The sequence below is a fragment of the Oncorhynchus mykiss genome, chromosome 5 (assembly GCF_057628025.1).
Source record: "Oncorhynchus mykiss isolate SJ-2025 chromosome 5, ASM5762802v1, whole genome shotgun sequence".
Classification (NCBI taxonomy): domain Eukaryota; kingdom Metazoa; phylum Chordata; class Actinopteri; order Salmoniformes; family Salmonidae; genus Oncorhynchus; species Oncorhynchus mykiss.
Window position 1 is genome coordinate 36,109,953 of NC_143026.1, and position 26,890 is coordinate 36,136,842.

The 26,890-nt window shown below is 43.1% G+C and overlaps 2 protein-coding genes across 38 annotated transcripts in view; both read right to left on the bottom strand.

Moving 5' to 3' along the window:
- Positions 1-5,358: 5,358 nt before the first annotated feature.
- ywhah (tyrosine 3-monooxygenase/tryptophan 5-monooxygenase activation protein, eta polypeptide) lies at positions 5,359-8,290 on the bottom strand. Its single transcript, NM_001124477.1, is given in 2 exon segments — positions 5,359-6,858; positions 7,891-8,290. Coding segments are annotated over 2 exon segments (741 nt in total). The 5' UTR covers positions 7,978-8,290; the 3' UTR covers positions 5,359-6,204.
- Positions 8,291-12,193: 3,903 nt separating this feature from the next.
- The window catches only part of depdc5 (DEP domain containing 5, GATOR1 subcomplex subunit), a 29,923-nt gene continuing 15,226 nt past the window's right edge, over positions 12,194-26,890 (bottom strand). For 5 of the 37 annotated variants that reach the window (XM_036977356.2, XM_090234614.1, XM_090234630.1 and 2 more), the window contains 14 exons: positions 26,186-26,423; positions 25,877-26,010; positions 25,651-25,750; positions 24,857-24,919; positions 20,196-20,326; positions 19,990-20,070; positions 19,544-19,676; positions 19,323-19,422; positions 18,703-18,942; positions 15,945-16,114; positions 15,169-15,340; positions 13,374-13,434; positions 12,960-13,042; positions 12,194-12,795 (listed from right to left, as the gene is read on the bottom strand). In XM_036977356.2, the coding sequence (XP_036833251.2) occupies positions 12,497-12,795; positions 12,960-13,042; positions 13,374-13,434; positions 15,169-15,340; positions 15,945-16,114; positions 18,703-18,942; positions 19,323-19,422; positions 19,544-19,676; positions 19,990-20,070; positions 20,196-20,326; positions 24,857-24,919; positions 25,651-25,750; positions 25,877-26,010; positions 26,186-26,423 (2,005 nt within the window). In that variant the 3' untranslated portion in view covers positions 12,194-12,496. Of the gene's footprint in view, positions 12,796-12,959; positions 13,043-13,373; positions 13,435-15,168; positions 15,341-15,944; positions 16,115-18,702; positions 18,943-19,313; positions 19,423-19,543; positions 19,677-19,989; positions 20,071-20,195; positions 20,327-24,856; positions 24,920-25,650; positions 25,751-25,876; positions 26,011-26,185; positions 26,424-26,890 lie in introns of those variants that run through there. The other 32 variants (XM_090234629.1, XM_036977357.2, XM_036977354.2 and 29 more) reach the window with 13 other exon arrangements.

Below are 26,890 nucleotides of genomic sequence, written 5' to 3' on the forward strand. Positions count from 1 at the left end.
AATTTCAGAAAAATTTTAATATTGAAACATTTAAAAAGTTATCATTTTTAGATGACACTATACTAACTATATTCACATCACCAAATAATTGATTAAAACACACTACACTTGCAATGAAGGTCTACAGTAGCCGCAACATCACTCTGTAGGGTAGCACCATGGTGTAGCCGGAGGACAGCTAGTTTCCGTCCTCCTCTGGTTACATTGACTTCAATACAAAACCTAGGAGGCTCATGGTTCTCACCCCCTTCCATAGACTTACATAGTAATTATGACAACCTCCAGAGGAATCCTCCAAACTGTCAGAGCTCTTGCAGCATGAACTGACATGTTGTCCACCCAATCAAAGGATCAGAGAATGAATCTAGTACTGAAAGCATAAGCTATAGCTAGCTAGCACTGAAGTTCATAAAATGTGGTGAGTAGTTGACTCAAGGAGAGAGAGAAAACAATAGTTCAACAGTTTTGAACAAATGAATTTATTAAAAAAATAATGAGAAGCAAGAGAGAGAGAGAAAGAGCAAGATTTTGTATTTTTTTCATTTTCACTTACCTAGCTAGTTTAGCCTACTCAAACACCCTGCTCAAATAGAGATAAATACTATGTTAGCTAGCTGGCTATGGTAGCTAGCTGGCTATTGCTATCCAACACTGGAACTCTTCGAAGTCAAGGTAAGCTTTTGGTTTTATTCATTTATTGCCCGCCAGTGTAACTGCTAAACTCCTTGCTGACTGTACACTGTAATGCATGATTGTAGCGAGTTTACTAACACCTTAGTTCTAGTAGCTATGTTGACTATGACGTTATTTAATATGGTGACAACGATGTAGGATGTGTGTAGCGGTTAGTGGTTATGATGTGAAGGTTTGGTTTGGAAAGGTTTTTTCATCTGGTCACAGACAGCTGATGTGTTGTGCACGGAAGTCTACAAGCGCAGGGAAAAGTTGAGAAGAGGGGAGTGCGTAGATGCGAGAAGCAATTCTACAATGATCAAAAGGATCATGCTGTTTGTACGTGGCTGCAATGAAAGTGAACTCTGTTTGCGTGGGTGTTTTCAGTCCGCCGATTCTGTTGTAAAAACATATCTTAAACGGAAGCAAAAGGAACAAAATATGAGAAATGTACCTGAATGTGTCCTATAGAAAAATCTTGCTTGCAACTGTTGGACAAATGATTACACACTAGATCAGCTAGAGGCAACAAGAGTGTGCAAGGCAGTGTCGAATGTGTCAATGTCTGTCACCTTGATGACTCAAATTTCTTTCGACCTGTGCTCCTACATTGTAAGCTTTCATTCATAGGCTAGGTTGTAGCAAGCTCATGATGTGTATAGGTAAAATTCAACTATCATGTAGTAGCCTAAATCTGTCGATGTTACATTGAGCTGGGTTAATTGTATATGAATGACAGTCATCCAATGTGCTGTAGTAGAAATAAGGCCAAGCTCATAAAAAAATATTGTTGTCCCTCATCTTAAACGGCACGAACCACCACTGGTGTGTTGGTTAATAGTATGTTTGAGACAATGCAAAGCATGTGCTTTATGGCAAATAAAGGGTAATTGAAAGGGAAATCAACAGTTGCTACATCCATTTTTGGACTTATAAATTAATTATATGTACCCATTGATTCTTGAAGAATGTACAGTAACTTATGCCTCATGAGCTTAGTTCAACTGTTGTACCCTATCAGAACCCCAAATATAAGCTTGTTTTATGTTTGTGAATAAACACAATATAGCATAAAAACGATCATTTTGATATCATGGTTGGTCAGTCCTTGCATCCATAGCTCTGTCTAGGAATTTGAGAATGGTTGCATTTCTCCAAACCCATCCCTCAGCTTTTTACCAAAACAGTGGCAGGCAGGCAGTAGCTTTGTTATTGTTTCTACTTCTGATTGACGCTTTAACGATCAGCTGAACCGAAAATACTTAGAAGGAAAAACAAATCCTATAAAAGACAACTTGTAAGCCACTCCACTTTCAGAACTACACTAACCCTAGTCCTAATGGAAACGGCTGATTGATAAAACTCTGAAAGTAGGTGACTACTTGAACTGTGAAAGTGCTGTGGCAGCAGGTGAATTGTGGACTCCTTGGAGAAAGAGCACACCAAAGAGCATACAGGAAAAACAATAATATTGGGTTTTTGATAGAACACAACCATTAGGAAGGGTTTATTGGCTATAGTGTTTAATGGGGAAATATAGTAATACTAGCATTAAATGTATGTTAATGGCCATGGCTGTTGACTGTAAGCCCAGTCCATGAACTCTTCTGTCAATATTAAGACTTATTTCCACAAGGAAACACATTCTGAATCAAGGTAACAGTCAATCAAAAAGGTACTTTCTTCACAAAACGACCTCACTCACAGAGTAAACACACAGATAGTGGGTTAATGATTACTCTGCCCCTCCTCCATTCCTCTTCAGGTTGCTGGTGAAGACTTGAGTGTGCGTGTGATAAGGGGCTATCCATAAAATTGTATTAATCTCTCTCATCACAGCTTCGAACAATCTTGCTCACATACATTTACATCAGCCATTAGTCTCTACAGGTATATAACATTTACAATGTCACTGTATGATCTTACCCTTGTACTGCTCCAAGGGTTGGGTAGGTTACTTTTTCAATGTAATCCGTTAGAGTTACTGGTTACCTGTCCAAAATTGTAATCAGTAACGTAACTTTTGGATTACCCAAACTCAGTAATGTAATCTGATTACATAAAGTTATTTTTAGATTACTTTCCCCTTAAGAGGCAATTGAACATCTATTGCAGGATAAATACACATTAAAGTTTACATAGCTGGCCATATATGGATGTACAATTTCACTTTATGGGTTGGTTATGTAGGCTTCTTCTAACCCATCGCTTTTTACTACCTATAATAATACAATTAAATTATATCTTTACATTCAAAACCAGTCTATCAGAATTCCAGTCATTCCAATAAATGTTATACCCCTTCATCTTCAAGAATAGGACTTGGAAATATGGTATATATAGATTAGCCAAGTTGTTTTACCTGAGTATATCCCCAAAACGAAGGATTTATTCATCTGTTATTTATGATTTTGTTGTCATGGAAGACTGATTGGACTCATTGATTTGAGTTGAAAAATAAATGCTGCGCTCATGGAGTGGCATGCTTTATGCACTACTGAAAAGTGCTATTAACATGTGAAAAATGTATGCCTTATGCTGCATTTGCTATAGGCCTATTGTTTAACTTTTTGTTAATGCCTATTTGATATCTTGATAATATGCAGCTGTTTAATGGGTAAATCCAAAGATGAAACAATAACAAAACGGTTGCCCCGACCTCTGCTTTGGTAAAAAGCCAGGATGGGCCTGGAGAAATGTAGCCACTCTGAGATGAATAGACAGAGCTATAGATGCAAGGACCAACGTTATAAATTAGATATATACTACCGTTCAAAAGTTTAGGGTCAGTTACAAATGTCCTAGTTTCTTAAAGAAAAGTACATTTTTTGTCCATTAAAATAACATCAAATGTATCCGAAATACAGTGTAGACATTGTTAACGTTGTAAATGACTATTGTAGCTGGAAACGGCAGATTTCTTATGAAATATCTACATAGGCGTACAGAGGTCCATTATCAGCAACCATCACTCCTGTGTTTCAATGGCACGTTGTGTTAGCTAATCCAAGTTTATCATTTTAAAAGGCTTATTGAGCATTAGAAAACCCTTTTGCAATTACGTTAGCCCAGCTGAAAAATGTTGTCCTGATTAAAGAAGCAATAAAACTGGCCTTCTTTAGACTAGTTGAGTATCTGGAGAATCAGCATTTGTGGGTTCGATTACCGGCTCAAAATGGCCAGAAACAAAGAATTTTCTTCTGAAACTCATCAGTCTACTCTTGTCCTGAGAAATGAAGGCTATTCCATGCAAGAAATTGCCAAGAAACTGAAGATCTGGTACAACGCTGTGTACTACTCCCTTCCCTTCACCTAAACAGAATAGAAAGAGGAGTGGGAGGCCCAGGTGCACAACTGAGCAAGAAGGCAAGTACATTAGTGTCTAGTTTCAGAAACAGACACCTCACAAAATAGTACCCTCAAAACACCAATCTCAACAGTGAAAAGGCGACTCCAGGATGCTGGCTTTCTAGGCAGAGTTCCTCTGTCCAGTGTCTGTGTTCATTTTGTCCATCTTAATATTTTCTTTTTATTGGCCAGTCTGAGATATGGCTTTTTCTTTGCAACTCTGCCTAGAAGGCCAGCATCCCAGAGTCGCCTTTTTACTGTTGACGTTGAGACTGGTGTTTTGCGGGGACTATTTAATGAAGCTGCCAGTTGAGGACTTGTGAGGCATCTTGTTTCTCAAACTAGCCACTATTGTACTTGTCCTCTTGCTCAGTTGTGTAATCTGATTACAATATTTTTGCTGGTAACGTTATGGGTTAGTTACGCATTTTTTTGTAATCCCTTACATGTAACGGATTACATTTTACTCCCCAACCTTGAATGCTCCTATATCATCATCACCTGATGCTTCTTCTCTGACCCTGAGCTTCTATCTCAGCAATTTCAAAGCCTGAACTATGCCCAACCTCACTCCTCCCTGAGATGATCAAGATAAGCCTGTACCAATATAAAAGACTGACAATTTAATTGATAGAACATGATTATTTTCGACTTCTTTCATCCTTGTATTCCTTGTAGTGGGATGTTTGTTATACCAGTCTCAGCATAGACCTATAAATCAATGATAAAGTCAAAAGATTGCAAAAAAAAAAATCCCTTTAATGGGGCTGTTACGTTATTATGGACCCTGTAGTCGGGAGGGTAAAAGTACCAGAAACAACCACCAGGCAAGTATCGAGTCTGGAGCTTAACATGGTAAAATGCAGCACAACAAAGAGCCAGGAAGGTTAAAAAAAAAAATTTAACAAAAAAAAAAAGTGGTAAAACAAGCCAGGGTGGTGTTCAATTGGGCATATAGAATCAAAAACATTTGCAACAGAAAACTAAAATGGGTCGGTCATATTACACCTACTACTAACCTACTGTCCATTTCACTTCAATAGAAGTGTGCAGCTAATTCATTGGAAATGTATACTGCACCAAGACCCCATTCTGACTTTGTCCATCAGGGGGAGGAATACAATGAGAACATTCTCACAAAAAACACAATACACAGTGAACTAAATGTGTGTGTGCGTGTGTGTAATACAGAGATAATCTGAATAATTAAATACACGTACAGCAGGAAACATCATGACCAAATAGCTCATGACCGCAGGGCCACAGATTCACTCATGGCGACTGATGCGCATGCTGTTCATCCAAGCATTCACACAGACCAGGGTATAAACCCACAAGTTCCCAGGGTAGGTAATGTTTTAATGGCATTATTTTAATGACCACACATTATTCATAATAATAAACAAATGTACTTGCACAACTGAAAACTCCAGACACTGTCCCATCAACCTTCAAAAGGTGGACATTTCAAAATGGTATGATTGCTGGCACACACATTCACAGGGGCTAGCAATGCACACAGAGATCAGAGGGCAGAGTGGAAAGGGCAACAGACAGGAAATAGAGAGGAGGAACAACAGACAGACATCTTACAGTGACAGGGGGCATAGAAAGGGTTCAAGTCAAGGAGGAGATCACAACCACATTCTGGTCAATAGTAACATTTCCACTATGCTGTGTAACGTAATGAAATACATTTTCCCTAATTAGAATTACAGACATCCACTCATGATCGATACTAAATTGTCCTCACGAGAACATCCTGTGGAAATGTCACTTGAATACCAACTAGTCAGTTAATTATCAGCAACTATGGAAGGGAGGGGATGAAATGGATCGAAGCAGAAAAAATACCACCTAGCGCACAGGAAGTGGGCCAGGGACAGAAAGCCTTGGAGGACAGAAAAGAGGGAGAGAGTTGAGGAGGACAGTATGAGAGGGTGAATGCAGCAAGGGAAGAGGTGAGAATGTAGGACAAAAACGACAGGCCACTAGAGAACAGATTATTCCTGATGAGGCCTTAATTGAGCATGATAATGGCACAAAGAGACAAAGAGGCGAGCGATGAGGAAGAGATTAGAGAACAAAAGATCTGAAACTAGTAAAGAATGTGAGGGGGGGGGCAGTGGGAAGGGGAGTGGCTAACTCTAGCTAAAGACTATCAGGGGTTAAGAGGAGGTGGTCTCAGGGTTGGGCCTCTCCCCCCTCGCTGTCCTGCTGGTCGCTGGTCCACAGGGTCAGGTTGTCCCGCAGCAGTTGCATGATGAGGGTGGAGTCCTTATAGGAGTCCTCGTTCAGATTGTCCAGGTGTCCGATGGCCTCATCAAAGGCCTCCTTGGCCAGCTTGCAGGCCTCCTCGGGGGCGTTTTGGATCTCATAGTAGAACACAGAGAAGTTGAGGGCCAGACCTAGGCGGATGGGGTGGGTGGCCGCCATGCTCTTGCTGATCTCGTAGGCCTCCTTGTAGGCTCCCTCGGAGGACTCCACGGCGGAGGTCTTCTTCTCGGCCGTGGCCACCTCGGCCAGGTAGCGGTAGTAGTCACCCTTCATCTTCAGGTAGAACACCTTGCTCTCCAGCTGGTCTTCTCCGCAGCTCTTGATGAGGAACTGGTCGAGCAGGTTGAGCACGTCCTGGCAGACCGTCTCCAGCTCCTTCTCGATGGTCTCCCGGTAGGCCTTCACCAGCTCCAGCTTCTTGTCGTTGCCGTCGGCCATGGCCCTCTGCTCGATGCTGGAGGTGACGCGCCAGGAGGACCGCCGGGCCCCCACCACGTTCTTGTAGGCCACGGAGAGCAGGTTGCGGTCATCGTTACTCAGAGGCTCACTCAGCTCAGTCACCTGGTGAGGACATAGAAGTGTTGCAAAGAATGGTGTCAGGATGTGAAAATGCTACCGTATCATAAACCTTCCATAAATTAAAATAAATGTACCATTGACCTAACATTCCTATCCTGAATAAAAGCTCTATAAATTGACCAATGACAAAGGTGTGACGTTGCAGGGTGCATGCATGCCTAGCTGGAGAAAGCCTAGACTGTGCTGTATTTGTGGCTGAAGCTGTGCTTGATTCTTAACTGTGAATATAAAACCCTATTTTTTTTATATAAAGGTGCTTGTCTTATGCCTTTTGAGAAACAGGCTACATTTAAGTCATACGCTGAATATGTATCCATCATCGTCGATCCATCAAACTGCAGCCATTTCCACCCTTGCAGACAGGTTTGTGGGTGCGTTAAAGGAGCAAAACCTGGTCGTTTATAAACTTCCAGCATCATATTTGTTCGTAATTGAATTAATTGTACCTCTGTCTGGCATACATTTGACGACTATTCTGTATATTAGTCTATTACAGGAAAGGTCAAAAAAACAGCTTTCAAGCTTGGAATATATCTAGTTTTATTCAATCGGCCCAAAGTGCTTTAGTGAACGAACGCACCCAACGTGTGTCCCTGTTCAGCCTCTAGGCTAGTGCTGCTACTACTGCATCATAGACAAGCCGTAGCCACGAAACCAGACCACCACCAGTTTCATTGTTAGCTCAGCTAGCTCTTTAGCTACCACATTCACTTCTAAAAAATATATATGGCAAAATAACATAGCAAAAGAAGCAAACTAGCCAACCTTGGTATTGTGTGCACCAGGTTACACATTGATTTATGATAATGCACAGAATTCTGGAAATGATTTATTAGATTAAGACGATAATCCCAGTTACTATAGTTAGTTAGCTAGTTAGCAAGAGGCTACATTGTCTGACTAGTGAATAATGTAATATTAGATTACCTTTGTTACAAACTGATATGAATTACTGTCACATTTGGCCATTCTTCCAAGTGAGCTGCATTGCACATTATGCAAAATGATGTCTACCTGTTTCATCGCTGAGGCCATGTCATCGTACCGCTCCGCCTGCTCAGCCATACGGGCTCTCTGGATCAGTTGCTCTCTATCTGCCATTGTCGCTGTTGATGTGCCGAAGGTCGGGTAGTCAGTTCCAAGATACGGGAGGCTATTGACGATAGCTAGGTGTATTCGAAAGCAATGTGTATTTTCCCGATGACGTCCTACGATACACACAGCACATCAAATGTCACTGCGGATTATCTCTAAAAACCCACGTACAATACAAGCTAAACAATAGTGAAACAATGCGCTTTTTAATGCTGCCGAGGCGCAAATTAGAATTAAGATAATCAGTGGCTCCCCTCCAAGTCCTCGCTCCAACCCCTAACCGACTCTATCTCAACAACCGGTGGCTAACTAGCTACTGCGGCCTCCCACTGCTATCGACATGGGGTGCTGTTCCAAGAGTCCTGTCTATCCGGGGCGGGGGGGTGAAGGCTGCTGCTGATATTTCAAGATGACGTCACTTTCTAAAAATAGAAACGTACGCTGCAGGCGTGCACCTGCGCAGTGCAACGTACTGCATCGGTTGCAGCAACTGAGAGCGCGTGCGTGTAGGGTTGCAGCTAGCGTGACCTCACATATGGCATACAAGTAATGGTTCCAAGCATAGTAGGATGGAGATGTGAACATATAGGACATAAGTAGTGCCTTTCCTTACATCTACCCAGTCCCAAAGCCATGATAGCATTTATGCCAACCGCTGTAATGTACAAAACATGACACTGAAAGGTGCAGAAGACCTCTGTTTTGCTGACAAGTGTTCCCTCCCCTCATCCCTAAAAGAAAATCACTCCCCATTCCAACGTTGCATCATCTCTTCCCGGTAACTGGGCAGGAGGAGGAGTGTGTGACACACTTCTGTATATTATCAGGGATGTGATATTATTCCAAGAATATAGCAGAACATCTAGCTAGCAGCAGTGTTGGGGAGTCGTGAGCTAAATGTAACTAAAATATAAATGCAACAGGTAAAGTGTTGGTCCTATGTTTCATGAGCTAAAATAAAAAGATTGCAGAAATTTTACATACACACAAAAAACGTTACAAACGTTAAAATCGTAAAAAATGTTACATCCGTTAGTGAGGATTTCTCATTTGCCAAGATAATCTACCTACCTGACAGGAATGGCATATCAAGAAGCAGATTAAACAGCAAGATCATGGGCTCCTGAGTGGCGCAGCGGTTTAAGACACTGCATCTCACTGCTAGAGGCATCCCTACAGACCCTGGTTTGATTCCAGGCTGTATCACATCCGGCCGTGATTGGGAGTCCCATAGGGCAGCGCACAATTGGCCCAGCGTTGTCCTGGTTTGGGCGTCTTTGTAAATAAGAATTTATTCTTAACTGACTTGCCTAGTTAAAAAAATGAAACATTACACAGGTGCACCTTGTGCTGGGTACAATAGAAGGCCGCTCTATAATGTGCTGTTTTGTCACGTGCCACAGATGTCTACATTTTTGCAATAGGCATGCTGACTGCAGGAATGTCCACCTGAGCTGCTGCCAGAAAATTGAATGTTAAATTCTCCACCATAAGCAGTCGTTTTAGAGAATTTGTCAGTACGTCCAACCGGCCTCACAACCACAGACCACGTGTAACCACGGCAGCCCAGGACCTCCACATCTGGCTTTTTCACCTGTGGGATCATCTGACACCACCCACCCGGACAGCTGATGAAACGGAGGAGTCTGAAATAAAGCCCTTTTTCCCCCCCTTTTGTGGGGAAAAAGTAATTCTGACTGGTTGGGCCTGGCTCTCCAGTAGGTGGGCCTATGTACAATTTGCAGACTGCAGAAGCTTGGTGGTAGTTGAACTAAATTCAAATCTAGGTTGTGTTTTTTACTTTTTTGCCATGTAGCGGTGTAGCTAACTGAGATTCCCTCAAAATCTCAGTTAGTTCGTAGCAAGTTAGGAGAATTTAGGTTAAGGTTAGGACAAGGATTAGGGAAAATGGTCTCCTAACCTTTTACAAAGTAACTTTAGTTAAACTATATTTTTCTTAAGGGTAGCTTTAGTGTATCTTAACGTCTTCCAGTGTGAAGTAATTGGTAGCTTGGTAAACTATATTATCAGAGTAGCTTCCCCAACATCAGCTACCAGTCACTGAGAAGGGAAACTAGCATTATATTATCCCCATGCAATAAAACATCCTGAACAAACCCCATAACCTCTTGATATTTATTTTGTATTCATTTCTGCAACAAATTAATTCTCCTCAAAGTTTTAAATTTCACTAGTATCACTGCCTGGTATGGCAACTGCACCGTCCGCAACCGCAGGGCTCTCCAGAGGGTGGTGCAGTCTGCCCAACGCATTACCGGGCGCAAACTACCTGCCCTCCAGGACACCAACAGCACCCAATCTCACAGGAAGGCCAAAAAGATCATCAAGGACATCAGCCACCCAAGCCACGGCTTGTTCACCCCGCTATCATCCAGAAGGCGAGGTCAGTACAGGTGCATCAAAGCAGGGACCGAGAGACTGAAAAACAGCTTCTATCTCAACTGTTAAATAGCCATCACTAGCCAGCTTCCACCCGGTTACACAACCCTGAACATTAAAGGCTGCTGCCCTATATAAAGTTGAAGTCGGACGTTTACATACACCTTAGCCAAATACATTTAAACTCTGTTTTTTCACAATTCCTGACATTTTGTCCTAGTAAGAATTCCCTGTCTTAGGTCAGTTAGGACCACCACTTTATTTCAAGAATGTAAAATGTCAGAATAATAGTAGAGAGAATGATTTATTTCAGCTTTTATATCTTTCATCACATTCCCAGTGGGTCAGAAGTTTACAGGCCAACTTTTCAGGTAGCCTTTCACAAACTTCCCACAATAAGTTGGGTGAATTTTTGCCCATTCCTCCTGACAGAGCTGGTGTAACAGAGTCAGGTTTGTAGGCCTCCTTGCTCGCACACGCTTTTTCAGTTCTGCCCACACATTTTTTATATGATTGAGGTCAGGGCTTTGTGATGGCCACTCCAATACCTTGACTTTGTTGTCCTTAAGCCATTTTGTCACAACTTTATGAAGTATGCTTGGGGTCATTGTCCATTTGGAAGACCCATTTGCGACCAAGCTTTAACTTCCTGACTGATGTCTTGAGATCTTGCTTCAATATATCCACATCATTTTCCTACCTCATGATGTCATCTATTTTGCGAAGGGCACCAGTCCCTCCTGCAGCAAAGCACCCCCACAACATGATGCTGCCACCCCTGTGCTTCACGGTTGGGATGGTGTTCTTCGGCTTGCAAGCCTCCCGCTTTTTCCTCCAAACATTACAATGATCATTATGGCCAAACAGTTTCATCAGACCAGAGGACATTTCTCCAAAAAGTACCGTAGTCTGGCTTTTTATTGGCTGTTTTGGAGCAGTGACTTCTTCCTCGCTGAGCGGCCTTTCAGGTTATGTCGATATAGGACTCGTTTTACTGTGGATATCAATACTTTTGTACCGGTTTCCTCCAGCATCTTCACAAGGCACTTTTCTCACCAAAGTACGTTCATCTCTAGGAGACAGAGCGCTTCTCCTTCCTGAGCGGTATGCCGGCTGCATGGTCACATGGTGTTTATACTTGCATACTATTGTTTGTTCAGATGAATGTGGTACCTTCAGTCGTTTGGAAATTGCTCCCAAGGATGAACCAGACTTGGAGGTCTACAATTTATTTTGACTTTCCCATGATGTCAAGCAAAGAGGCACTGAGTTCAAAGGTAGGCCTTGAAATACTTCCACAGGTACACCTCCAATTGATTCAAATTATGTCAATTAGCCTATCAGAAGCTTCTAAAGCCATGACATCATTTTCTGGAATTTCCCAAGCTGTTTGAAGGAAGTCAACTCAGTGTATGTAAACTTCTGACCCACTGGAATTGCGACACAGTGAATTATAAGTGAAATAATCTGTCTGTAAATAATTGTTGGGAAAATTACTTGTGTCATGCACAAAGTAGATGTCCTAACCGACTTGCCAAAACTATAGTTTGTTAACAAAACATTTGTGCAGTGGTTGAAAAACAAGTTTTAATGACTCCAACCTAAGTGTATGTAAACTTCCAACTTCAACTGTACAGACTTGGAATTACCGGCCACTTTAACACTAGTCACTTTAATAATGTTTAAATAAAGTTTACATACTGCTTTACTCATCTCATATGTAAATACTGTATTCTATTCTACTGTATTTTATTCAATAACATCTGCTAAATATGTGTATGTGACCAATAAAATGTGATTTGATGTAGAGGCGTATACCAGGTTCAGATTAGTTATTTTATTATTCACTTGATGTGAAGAAAAAGTAGCAGCTTAGTAGCAGGACCAGAGGAAGCAGAGTCTCTGCTCCTCATGCATAGTCTTCATGTTAACTGTCATAGCACTTGACCTGCCACCTTGACCTAGATGCAAAGCACAAGTCCTGCCACAGATGGGACATTGCACACTTATACAAGGTGTTGTTGAGGAGAATTCTTCCCAAAAACCTCAACACTGCAGCCACTACATTCCCATTTCAATAGATTTGTCTGTCTCTCTTTCTCAGTTTCACCTCTCCATCTCATCTTCATGGAGCACTAGCGTTCATTTTCTCCTGGCAGCTGTCCCAAAAGTTCACCAGCCTCTTGTCTTTGTTGGCGCAGAAGTCAGTGAAGTCTCTGAGCAGGCGGTCAGCCAGCTTCTCATCCCCAAGCACACCCGTCCTCCAAGCCTTGGTCAGCATGGTATTGTAGGCCCAGTAGTAACCCACCAGCTCTTCCGAGCCAAACAGGCCCTGACTGGCTGATGCTGTTGAATTCCTCCTCCTCCGCTGCTGCCCGCTAGAGTACTTCCTCTTGGAGTAGGGCAGCTGGAGGAACACTGTGCCTAGAGAGGGAGGTAGAAGGGGAGCAGGGAGGACAAAAAGAGAGAAAGAGGGACAGGAGAACAGTACTGTGAGGGAGGGTGTTAGCAATATCAAAGGGCATATTGAAAAAAAATGTGTGACAGAATTAGAAATTATGCTCATCTTTATGTTAATATGTGCCTACCTGTTACGTGGATGTATTGGGGTTTGTTCTCTGACGGGAAGTTGAAAGCAGAGGCAGAAAACTTGTCTTGGACAAAACCGAATCTGAGCGAGAGAGGTTAAGTGAGAGAATCTTTGGATAAATACCTAAAGCCCTTCGCAGCACAGAGTTTATTTATAGACATCTCCATCCCACGTTTACAGAGAACAACAAAAAAGTTTCACTGTCACACACCAGAGTGAAATGTGTAGTTTTACAGGGTCAGTCATAGTAGTGCGTCGCCCCTGGAGCAAATTAGGATTAAGAGGCTTGCGCAATGGTTTTTCACCTTGTCGGCTCGGGTATTCGAACATGCAACCTTTCGGGTTACTGGCCCAACGCTCTAACCGCTAAGCTACCTGCTGGCCTCTAAACTATGTATAGAGAATCACCTACCGGTATAGTATGGCTTCCTGAAAGAGCTGCATTCTATCCCAATACGTCTCTGGTTCAAACCCTGTCAAACAATTATCACAGGGGAATAATATTGACAAGCATGAACACCCAGCAACACCCAATAAGTTGTTTATGCATATGCCCCTGTACATTTACTTACAATCTATGTTAAAGACAGGTGCTCTATAAATGGAGACAAATTGTGTATAGTCATGGCCAAACGTTTTGAGAATGACACAAATATTAAATTTTCACAAAGTTTGCTGCTTTAGTGTCTTTAGATATTTTTTGTCAGATGGAATATGGAATACTGAAGTATAATTACAAGCATTTCATAAGTGTCAAAGGCTTTTATTGACAATTACATGAAGTTGATGCAAAGAGTCAATATTTACAGTGTTGACCCTTCTTTTTCAAGACCTCTGCAATCCGCCCTGCCATGCTGTCAATTAACTTCTGGGCCACATCCTGATTATGCAAGAATGGTTTGCCATCAATCAATTCTTGGAGTTTGTCAGAATTTGTCAGTTTTTGTTTGTCCACCCGCCTCTTGAGGATTGACCACAAGTTCTCAATAGGATTATGGTCTGGGGAGTTTCCTGGCCATGGACCCAAAATATCAATGTTTTGTTCCCCGAGCCACTTAGTTATCACTTTTGCTTTATGGAAAAGTGCTCCATCATGCTGGAAAAGGCATTGTTCGTCACCAAACTGTTCCTGGATGGTTGGGAGAAGTTGCTCCCGGAGGATGTGTTGGTACCATTCTATATTCATGGCTGTGTTCTTAGGCAAAATTGTGAGTGAGCCCACTCCTTGGCTGAGAAGCAACCCCACACATGATTGGTATCAGGATGCTTTACTGTTGGCATGACACAGGACTGATGGTAGCGCTCACCTTGTCTTCTCCGGACAAGCTTTTTTCCGGATGCCCCAAACAATCGGAAAGGGGATTCATCAGAGAAAATGACTTTACCCCAGTCCTCAGCAGTCCAATCCCTGTACCCTTTGCAGAATATCAGTCTGCCCCTGATGTTTTTCCTGGAGAGAAGTGGCTTCTTTGCTGCCCTTCTTGACACAAGACCATCCTCCAAAAGTCTTCGCCGCACTCACTCCTCTTGCCTGCTGCCATTCCTGAGCAAGCTCTGTACTGGTGGTGCCCCGATCCCGCATCTGAATCAACTTTAGGAGATGGTCCTGGTGCTTGCTGGACTTTCTTGGGCGCCCTGAAGCCTTCTTCACAACAATTGAACTGCTCTCCTTGAAGTTCTTGATGATCCGATAAATGGTTGATTTAGGTGCAATCTTACTGGCAGCAATATCCTTGCCTGTGAAGCCCTTTTTGTGCAAAGCAATGATGACGGCACGTGTTTCCTTGCAGGTAACCATGGATGACAGAGGAAGAACAATGATTCCAAGCACCACCCTCCTTTTGAAGTTTCCAGTCTGTTATTGGAACTCAATCAGCATGACAGAATGATCTCCAGCCTCCTCGTCAACACTCACACCTGTGTTAACGAGATAATAACTGACATGATGTCAGCTGGTCCTTTTGTGGCAGGGCTGAAATGCAGTGGAAATGTTTTTTGGGGATTCAGTTCATTTGCATGGCAAAGAGGGACTTTGCAATTAATTGCAATTCATCTGATCACTCTTCATAACATTCTGGAGTATATGCAAATTTCCATCATACAAACTGAGGCAGCAGACTGTGAAAATTAATATTTGTGTCATTCTCAAACTTTTGGCCACGACTGTACAATGACAGTGGTGTAAAAAGCTCCTAGTGTTTCCTCACCCTCAAACAGGTTGTCGCTGCCGTCCCTCAGCAGACGGTGGATGTGGAGAGGGATGAAGAGCTGGGCCCGCAGCGGGTCACCATATAGGTAGGAGGGTAGGGCAAAGGGCACCTCCAGGACGGGCACCAACAGGAACCCACAGGAGGCAGCCTTTCTGTGCCAGCCTTGGACCTGTCGAGATGGGAGTATGGTGGAGAGTCCAAGATAGACATGGTGGAGAGTCAAGATAAAGATGGGTCTTGTTGTCAAACTCTCTCGTCCAAGCAAGCATAATGTCATGTGTAGTGTTGTGATGTCGGGAATTAGTGAGCTGTTTTGAGACCTTATGGTTTAATTATTAGCTGGCATGCCTTGTATGACATCCTGAAATATTTAATTCAGCCGTTTACTACATATCTGTGGCAACATCAAGAAATGTGTCAGTAGGTCTTAAAAAGATCTTACATTAAATCATTCTGACAGGAATTCTTAATCTTAGTCTTAATGTGTCGAGTGCTGGACTAACTTTTTCCACTGGTGGCACTACCAAAGTTTTCGGTCGATGGCACTAGCACATGGTTTGGTCGCAACCAAATAAAATTGGGCTGTTTTTTTGGGAAGCATTTAGAAATGTAAATTCAAAACAGAGCATGATGAATGAACTGCGCATCGCAAACATTCAAACATTCAAGTCCAGTCAAAGGGTCACAAATGCGAGCATTTTGGTCACAGTTTGAAGCGCTGAGTGTCTCTAGTGAGTCAATGGACATTCCCCCTCTGTCTGTCTTTGTCTTACCATCTCAAAGAGAACAGCTGCAGTGACGGCCATCCAGTGCAGCTTGACCTCGAAGGCAGCGTTGAGGGAGAAGTTGCCATGGTAATAGCAGCTGCACCACTCGGTGCGGTCACTACGATTGTTAACGTCCACATCCAAGGTGGCTGTCTTCTGCTCTGGTACAGTGGCAGCTGAGGAGAGAGACAAGGAGGGAGGGGAGCGAGAGAGCAAGGGAGTAGAGGGACAGGCCCAGAGATCAGGCCCAAAGGGAGAGATGGTTGTAGAGATGGACAGGCAGGAAGAGGACATTTACATGGATATTATGAGATTAAGAGGGTGAGAGTTGCTGGAGTATACGGCACAAATGTTTGTGATGGAGTTAGAAACGTCACAAAGAATGTTAGTAAGTTATCGAAAGTCAGTGAAGCCACCATTTTCAACCATAGCATCCTCTCTTGCCCTGAAATACCTCTTATGCTCAGAATTTCTCTCCAGGGTTGGGGTCAATTCCATGTCAATTCAGGAAGTACACTGAAATTCCAATTCAATTTCTCTTCAACACCTTTCAGTTAGGACAATTTGGAATTTGTTTTACCTTCTGAATTGACTGAAATTGAAATGGAATTGACCCCAAACCTGTTCTGTACTGATTATGTGCTAATGATGCATACATTTAGAATGCTACTCCAAATTACATCACAATTCTTTAGAAATCATGATTTGTTTGTCCATATGGTTATTTAATTCTGAAAAGGTGAGTGTGTTATTTTTTAAAAATAGGCCTATAGGTTTTAAATGACCAGTACACTGTTAATCACTAGAGACAACACAAACATGGTCATCATGACAAACATACGCATACAATAAATTATTTCTACAGCTAGATTTTGGTGTCATTGTTTCATGATTTCCTGGAGAGGAACCATTGAGTTTATGTATAAATTACTTTATTTTAAGGTACTGAATGATGATTCACAACTCGTAATCTCACAGAAATGTGTCCAAATAAACCAGATTTTATGGGAGAAAAGTTTAGCATTTATGTTTTAAGCAATGTTGGGTATAATGACCATATCTGTTTTCTGAGCAGATGGGGGCATAGCCTACAGTTGGAGGTGTTTCTCTCCCCGTGTTAGACATTTTCATGGCAATAAGCTGGTTTATATAAACCAGAAATCAATTCCAAACTCATCAGTAATTTAAAGGGGCAATCCTTAGTTGAAACAATTACAAAGAGGTCACCCTGAATTGGAAAAAGCTGAGGGATGGGCCTGGAGAAATGTAACCACTCTCAAATGAATAGATAGAGCTATGGATGCAAGGATTGACCATCCAAGATATACAAATGATAGTTTCAACCATATTTTGAGGCTATACAGTGTTTTTTCACATTTACAAACAGAGAAAAACAAGCTTATATTTTGGGTTCTCATGGGGTATGACAGTTGAACTAAGCATGAGTCATTTAGAAGTTATATTCTTCCAGAATAAATGGGTATTTATCATTACGAAAGTGGCAGCATAAACAGCATAAACAACATCAAGTGGCAGCATAAACAAGTGGCAGCACAAACAGCATCAAATCACAGTTAGAAAAATCACAGTGAGACAGAGAAAGAAGGATTGGTCAAGAATCCCTAAACGCATTAACATTCTCACAACATTTTATAGATGAAACGTATTAAACAGTATAGAGACAGAAAGCAAAGAGGACAGTGCACTGCACACCACTGCACTACTGTACACAGCCACTGCTACCACAGCATGCACTAAACACTACCACACCAACTAGTTCTCTAATTGGACGGAAAAGAGAACTACCACACCGATTACTGCTCTAATTGGAAGAAGTAGATGCAAATCACATCCATCAGCGATCTGATTGGATGGAGTTGTTTTCAAATCAGTCAACAATGGCACGAGTACTACCATTAGATGTAATATGTACTGTACTTTACATACTGACATGCCAATTCAAGCTCCAATTGGAGGCAGAGGGGGTTGGGATGAGAATGGGAAGAGGTTTAGGTGTGCCACCAACCCAAGCTCTGCAAGCTGGAGTAGATAGATCACCAGCAATCACATGCAGCCCTGTTGCTGCCCGTATGGGGGATGGGTACTGAGGTCCAATGCCTTGTGTCACACAGAAGGAACAATGTCACCAGGATAATTATTAGTTCAGATGGCAAGTCATTGATTCAATGATGTGAGAGCAACATTGTGATGGTGAGAAATTCAAGTCATGGAAAGTACTTAATGAGTCAAATTGCTATTAGTATATAATGAATCATAGGCCAATTATTCAAACCTATGAATAAATTAGTGAGAGTTTGATGGTTTTGATGGATGTTTGTAAATTCCCTGAATGCCTCAATCAAATAGAATAGTAGCTCCTCAGTTATGGAATGGTAAGTTAGAGATCAGCTTTTAACAAGTTGCTAATGATTTTTGGGAACTTATTGTCAACAATACAAACCAAGTTAATGGAAAAATGTCTAACCGGATCTCAACCAACCATGTCCCAATCTGATGACCAAGTTAGCACAACTTCATATTTGCATACAGAGGCATGCAGGAATCTTGTCTGGTGGCTCTGTGTGACACCTGCTATGGGACCCTCCCTCCCAAACCCCTGAGGGCCTGTTCCAGGGTGTGTGTCTGACTGGAAGGGACAGGGGAGGCATGCTCATTCTGATTGTGGGGGAGATGCCCATTTTGGGGTGGGGTTGAGGTGGGTGGGCTGAGGCTCTGCTCTGGGGGAGGAGCAGCCTGTGTGTACCTAGCAGTGCTGCGGCCTGGCTGCGTCCTCCAAAGCTGCGGCTGAAGGAGCTGTGCCTACTTGCATAGGAGGCTGGCCGGCTGGGCAGCCAGGGCAGAAGGAAGGCCGGGAGGTCACAAGTTCGACGCTCCTCCAGGACGAAAGCCACCTCAAACCACTTCCTCTGAAACAGGGCAAAGTCCTCCAGGGCTGCCGTTGACCAGCCCTGTGCCACAGGAGGGGGCAGCTGGGATGTAGGGCCTGGAGTACAGTAGAGATGGAGAGATAGATGTATGGTTATTGAGTCTGGTTAGTTGTTCCCGAAATGAGAACAATCAATATCGGCATGACTGAGAATCAATGACTGGAAAGAAGTCAGTGTGTGGAGCAGGCAGGGTTGGGGTCAATTCTATTACTATTCAGAAAGTAAACCAAATTCCAAATTTGCTGCATTGAAAAGCAAAAATAATTGGAATTTCAGAGCACTTCCTGAATTGGCTGGAATTGAAATGGAATTGACCCCATGTCTGGTGGGCAGTATGGAGGACTACCTTGTCCTAGGAGAGCAAACCAACGTTTTTAAAATTATACGTTTTCAGATTAGCTTTGTGCAGACTACGTGTCGCTCTAACCTCGCTCACCGTCTTTCTCTGCCACTATCCTGTAGAAGTAGAAGCCATAGACAAAGGTCCTCATGGCATCCCCCGATGCATGGGTAACCAGGCCCTCATCCAGCATCTTCTACAGAAACACAGGGGACACAGCAATACTGTTAAAAACACAAACACACAAATGCTGGCTTCACTACATACAGTGTGTATCCGGCACATGCTTTAACAAAACCAGATAAACATATACCTACCTGCATGATGTCGACAGCCATGCCTTGTGTGGCCACACCCTCTACGTTGTTGACCAGCCAATGGACGATCTCAGCACTGATGAAGCAGTTAGGGGGCAGGCCCTTCTGCTCAGGTAGAAGCTGCACACCTGTTCTATATATATCGCAAAACAGAACAGTAGCTCAAACACACCCATCTAACTGCAGGGACAACAAACCACAACTAAAACACTTGAGGTATGTGTTGTGGTGCAAGCCAACACATACATGTTTTACCATCCTTGTGGGGACAAAACAATTGATTTCCACTCAAAATCTTATTTTCCCCTATCCTAACCTTAATTGTAAGCCTAAAAAAGTTTTTTTTTTTTTTCTTATGGGGACTGGCGAAATCTCCCCACTTGTCGGAATTTTCCTGGTTTTACCTTTTACCTTGTGTACACACACACACACACACACGGTCTTACGTGGGGTGTTTGATGGCCTCTAGTATTTCCATCAGGGTGGAGGATGAGGACAAACATAAGGCTCCAGTACCAGACTGTCCACTGTAAACTCACAGACATAAGTCTGGTTAACTATGACTAATGTCATCATCGTTAACATAACACTTTCCAATTAGAAACATGATTTTGAACACTATACATCTGAAAAACAATATTTCTTTCCCCACCTGGTTTCTGTGGCTAAGCTGGGTCCTGTATCCCCTGTTGCCTGGGCTGCAGCCCCACCGGTCGCCACCACCCCAGCCCCTACCTGACCGCCTTTGTCTGTGGCCCCTCCTTCAGCAGGATCTGTAGAAACCTACAGGCCAATCACCAAAGGTTAGAATGAAGTCAATCTCAGGCAGTCACTATGCTGCCTTCTATTTATTTCATTACATTACATATCAATCACCTCTGGTCTCATGATAGTTAGATACTGAAGAGGATAACTCCCATCTGGGATACATTACCTTGGTTGACTTGGCTTAAATCTGCCAGGTACTAGTGTAATGTGTGGTCTCTTCACAAACAACAATGATGTGTCTACGGTAGACACATGCAGACATGCAGATTTCATGCCAGAAGGACAGTGCAGGATGCAAGTTAACAAAATAGCTACAAGGACTGAGTTTAACTTGTATCTTTATTGACCTATGTATGTGCACACTCACAGGGCCCTACATAAACTTACACTGTCATTCCAACACACACACCCACTCCATCATTTGCTCACACACACACACACACATAATATGCACATACATTTACACTGACTCTACAAACCCGCACACCCACTCACATGTCTGCTGCTACTCTGTTTATCTATTATCCTGATGCCTAGTCCCCTTACATACATATCTACCTTCATCACTCCAGTATCACTGCACATGTACAGTGCATTCAGGCCACTTGAATTATTTCACATTTTGTTGTGTTACAGCCTTATTTTAAAATTGATTAAATATTTTTTTCCCTCGTCAATCTACAAACAATAACCCATAATGACGAAGCAAAATCAGGATTTTAAACATTTTTGCAAATGTATTAAAAACAAAACACAGAAATCATTATTTACCTACGTATTCAGACCCTTTGCTATGAGACTCAAAATTGAGCTCAGGTGCATCCTGTTTCCATTGAACATCCTTGAGATGGAGTCCACCTGTGGTAAATTCAATTTATTATTTGGAAAGACACACAGCTGTCTATATAAGCTCCCACAGTTGACAGTGCATGCCAGAGCAAAAACCAAGCCTTAAGGTGGAAGGAATTGTCCATAGAGCTCTGAGACAGGATTGTGTCGAGGTACAGATCTAGGGAAGGGTACCAAAACATTCTGCAGTATTGAAAGTCCCCAAGAACACAGTGGCCGCCATCATTTTTAAATGGAAGAAGTTTAGAAGCACTAAGACTCTTCCTAGAGCTGGCCGCCCAGCCAAACTGAGTAATCTGGGGAGACGGGCCTTCGTCAGGGAGGTGACCAAGAACCCGATTGGAGCTCTGTCAGAGCTCCAGAGTTCCTCTGTGGAGATGGGAGAACCATCCAGAACACAGTTTTCATAACTATGACCATAATTGCCTACCGTCTGTAAGCTGTTAGTGTCTTAGCGACCGTTCCACAGGTGCATGTTCATTAATTGTTTATGGCAGCACTCCACCAATCAGGACTATATGGTAAACTGGCCAGACGGAAGCCACATCTCAGTAAAAGGCACATGACAGCCAGCTTGGAGTTTACCAAAACACACCTGAAGGACTCTAAGACCATGAGAAACAAGATTCTCTGGTCTGATGAAACCAAGATTCAACTCTTTGGCCTGAATGCCAAGAGTCACATCTGGAGGAAACATGACACCGTCCCTACGGTGAAGCATGATGGTGGTAGCATCATGCTGTGGGGATCTTTTTCAGCGGCAGGGACTGGGAGACTAGTCAGGACCGAGGCAAAGATGAAAGGAGCAAAGTACAGAGAGATCCTTGATTACAGGCAACATCCTGCCGCTAAAGCTGCCGCTTTCAAGGAGCGGGACACTAATCCGGATGCTTATAAGAAATCCCGCTATGCCCTCAGATGAACCATCAAACAGACAAAGCGTCAATACAGGATTAAGATTGAATCCTACTACACCGGCTCTGACGCTCGTTGGATGTGGCTGGGCTTGAAAACTATTATGACTACAAAGGGAAACCTAGCCGCGAGCTGCCCAGTGAAGTGAGCCAACCAGACACTGAAGCATGCATGAGAGCACCAGCTATTCCAGACGGCTATGTGAACACGCTCTCCGTAGGCGATGTGAGCTAGACCTTTCAACATTCAAAGCTGCGGGCCAGACGGATTACCAGGATGGATACTCAAAGCATGCGCAAACCAATTGGCAAGTGTCTTCACTGACATTTTCAACCTCTCCCTAACCGAGTCTGTAATACCTACATGTTTCAAACAGACCACCATAGTCCCTGTGCCCAATAAAGCAAAGGTAATCTGCCTAAATGATTACTGCCCCGTAGCACCCACGTCGGTAGCCATGAAGTGCTTTGAAAGGCTGGTCATGGCTCACATCAACACCATCATGCCCCCCCCCCCCCCCCCCCCCCTCTCTCGCTGTTTATTATCTATACATAATCACTTAAGTGAATGTCAGAGTGGACTAGTCGGAGCCCGGACTTGAACCCGATCGAACATCTCTGGAGACCCCTGAAAATAGCTGTGCAGCGACACTCCCCATCCAACCTGACAGAGTTTGAGAAGATCTGCAGAGAAGAATGGGAGAAACTCCCCAAAAACAGGTGTGCCAAGCTTGTAGCTCCAGACCCAAGAAGACTCAAGGCTGTAATCGCTGCCAAAGTTGCTTCAACAAAGTACTGAGTAAAGGGTCTGAATACTAAAGTAAATGTCTTTTTTTCCCCAATTTGCAAACATTTGTCATTATGGGCTATTGTGTGTTAATTGATGGGGGAAAAGAAACAATTTAATCCATTTCAGAATGAGGCTGTAACTTACAATGTATAAAAAGTCAAGGGGTCTGAATACTTTCCGAATGCACTGTAAATATGTCATTGGACCTTTTAATATTTAATGTACAGTACCAGTCAAAAGTTTGGACACACCTACTTATTCCAGGGTTTTTCATATTTAAAAAAAAAAATAATTCTACATTGTAGAATAATAGTGAAGGCATCCAAACTAAGAAATAACACATATAGAATCATGTAGTAACAAAAAAAAAGGGTTAAACAAATCTATATATATTTTACATTTGAGATTATTCAAAGTAGCCAAACTTTGCCTTGATTCCAGCTTTGCACACTCTTGCCATTCTCTCAACCAGCTTCATGAGGTAGTCACTTGGAATGCATTTCAAATAACAGGTGTGCCTTGTTAAAAGTTAATTTGTGGAATTTCTTTCCTTAATGCGTTTGAGCCAATTAGTTGTGTTGTGACAAGGTAGAGACCATGGTAAAAGACCATGTCCATATTATGGCAAGAACACCTCAAATAAGCAAATAGAAACGACAGTCCATCATTACTTCAAGACATGAAGGTCAGTCAATCCGCAAAATTAACTTTGAACTTTCTTCAAGTGCAGTCGCCATGATGAAACTGGCTCTCATGAGGACTGCCACAGGAAAGGAAAACCCAGAGTTACCACTGCTGCAGAGGACAAATTCATTAGAATAACTGCACCTCAGACTGCAGCCCAAATAAATGCTTCACAGAGTTCAAGTAACAGACACATCTCAACATCAACTGTTCAGAGGAGACTGCGTGAATCAGGCCTTCATGATCTAATTTCTGGAGAAAAAAAACCCACTACTAAAGGGTACCAATAATTTAAAAAATACTATCTTGGGCCAAGAAACTTGAGCAATGGACATTAGACTGGTGGAAATCTGTTCTCTGGTCTGATGAGTCCAAATTTGAGATTTTTGGTTCCAACCGCCGTGTCTTTGTGAGACGCAGAGTAGGGTGAGCGGATGATCTCCGCATGTGTGGTTCCCACCGTGAAGCATGGAGGAGGTATGGTGTGGGGGTGCTTTGTTGGTGACACCGTACGTGATTAATTTAGAATTCAAGGCACACTTAACAAGAATGGCTACCACAGCATTCTTTAGCGATACACCATCCTATCTGGTTTGCGCTTAGTGGGACGATCATTTGTTTTTCAACAGGACAATGACCCAACACACCTCCAGGCTGTGTAAGGGCTATTTCACCAAGAAGGAGAGTGATGAAGTGCTGCATCAGATGACCTGGCCTCCACAATCACCCGACCTCAACCCAATTGAGATGGTTTGGGATGACTTGGACCGCGGAGTGAAGGAAAAGCTGCCTACAATTGCTCAGCATATGCGGGAACTCCTTAAAGATGTTGGAAAAGCGTTCCAGGTGAAGCGAATTGAGGGAATGCCAAGAGTGATCAATGCAAAGTCGTCATCAATGCAAAGGGTAGCTACTTTGATGAGAATATATTTGGATTTGTTTAACACATTTTTGGTTACTACATGATTCCATATGTTTTATTTCATAGTTTTGAAGCTTCACTATTATTCTACAATGTAGAAAATAGTAAAAGAAAAGAAAAACCCTTTAACGAGTAGGTGTGTCCAAACTTGTGACTGGTACTGTATATAGTAGGCTTACTACTTTGTGTATTTCATATCGCTTATTCTTATTTCTCTTTTTTTTTCAAGTTTTACATTGTTATTGATTATTGCAAAGTTGGGTTTTGAGTTTGCAAGAAAGGCATTTCACTGTACTTGTGCATGTGACATTAAAACTTGAAACAGGACAACACATACACTTCTACTCTAACAGATGCAGCGGCATCCAGTGCCCCTAGTTACTGACCTGTGTGTGATAGATGTAGGAGGAACGAGGGCTACGTATAAAATCCAAAATGAAGGCAGCATCCTGTTAGCATAGGAAGAGGGATACACCACAGGACGAAAAACCCAAAGTCCATCAACAGGAAAAGAAGGCAAGGAGAGAAAGTTGGGGAAGGAGAGAAGGAAACAAAAGCAAAGCGAAACCCCATAATAAGGAAGCAAAGATAAACCCCTATAAAAACGGCAAACCAACATTCCAACAACAAAAAATGCCCTCAACCAAAACGCCCCAATTGAGTTCCCTTTTACCCAGGCCAGAAATGGAGCTCCCTTTTACCCAGGCCAGAAATGGAGCTCCCTTTTACCCAGGCCAGAAATGGAGCTCCCTTTTACCCAGGCCAGAAATGGAGCTCCCTTTTACCCAGGCCAGAAATGGAGCTCCCTTTTACCCAGGCCAGAAATGGAGCTCCCTTTTACCCAGGCCAGAAATGGAGCTCCCTTTTACCCAGGCCAGAAATGGAGCTCCCTTTTACCCAGGCCAGAAATTGAGCTCCCTTTTACCCAGGCCAGAAATTGAGCTACCTTTTACCCAGGCCAGAAATTGAGCTCCCTTTTACCCAGGCCAGAAATTGAGATCCCTTTTACCCAGGCCAGAAATTGAGATCCCTTTAACCCAGGCCAGAAATTGAGATCCCTTTTACCCAGGCCAGAAATTGAGATCCCTTTTACCCAGGCCAGAAATTGAGCTCCCTTTTACCCAAGACAGAAAGCCCTTGATCATTGTGTTCCTTCCCAAAACCACACAAAGACACCCACCTTGCGAGGGCTGTCCACATATGTAGTGGTCATGGTGACAGTGGAAGACTCACTGGTGGCAGCTGAGGGTTTCCCCTGTTGTTGCTGCTCCTCTAGAGTCCTACAGACAGGAAATGCATCCTCATTGTAAGAACGGTAGCATCAATGTCAGATACCCTGTGCTTCTAATTATTTGGAAACACACAAGGTTCCATTGAAAGGACACAGACAGGACAACTACACTCACTTTTGGTTCTGCTCCAACTCCAGGAGAGCTGATAAAGCGGAGGTGCCTTTCTTGCCCAGGGGGGGCGCTACAGGCTCCGGAGGGTAGGCAGAGAGAGGACCAGTCACCTGCAAACCCTTCATTGCCGGTCCTTTCTACAGACAGAATGAGAGGGGAAGACAGTACGACAGGAAGCTTAAAACAGCTCAAGACAACAACATTGGTATAGGATCATTGTTCCTGGCAGTCAGTTTCTCTCTTAGCTGGGTTTGCAAGACTGCATTTTTTTTAGCCTTCTGAAATGAGTAAGACAGTGTTTTAGGGTGTTACCCTGATGATCCTGTCAGAGCGGTGGCGTCTGCGGATGCGGTTGAGTCCCTCCAGGAAGCGGATGAAGCCATCCAGCAGGGCCCAGTCCCCGGTGCCCGTCATGCCCTCTCTGCCCGCCACCGTGCCCACTCCCTCCCCGTAAACGTCCCAGTGCCCCTCCCCGTCCGCCACACGTCTAGCCCCCCCGGCCGGCAGCAGCAGGAAGCGGGTCCGCCAGAACTTCAGAGAGTCTATCAAACTAAGGCACACGGCCGGTAGAAATAAGAGTTATTTGGAAGTGTGACATACATACATACACACTGAACAAAAATATAAATGCAACACGTACATTATTTTTTATTTTTTACATTTAACCTTTATTTAACTAGGCAAGCCAGTTAAGTACAAATTCTTATTTACAATGACGGCCTACCCCGGGCAAACCCGGACAGCGCTGGGCCAATTGTGCGCCGCCCTATGGGACTCCCAATCACGGCCGGATGTGATACAGCCTGGAATCGAACCAGGGTGTCTGTAGTGACACCTCAAGGACTAAGATACAGTCCCTTTGACTGCTGCGCCACTCGTTTTGGTTACATGTTTCACGAGGTGAAATAAAAAATCCCAGAAATGTTCCATACACACTGAAATCTTAACTCTCAAATGTTGTGCACAAATTAGTTTACATTCCTGTTAATGAGCATTTGTCCTATGCCAAGCATATCA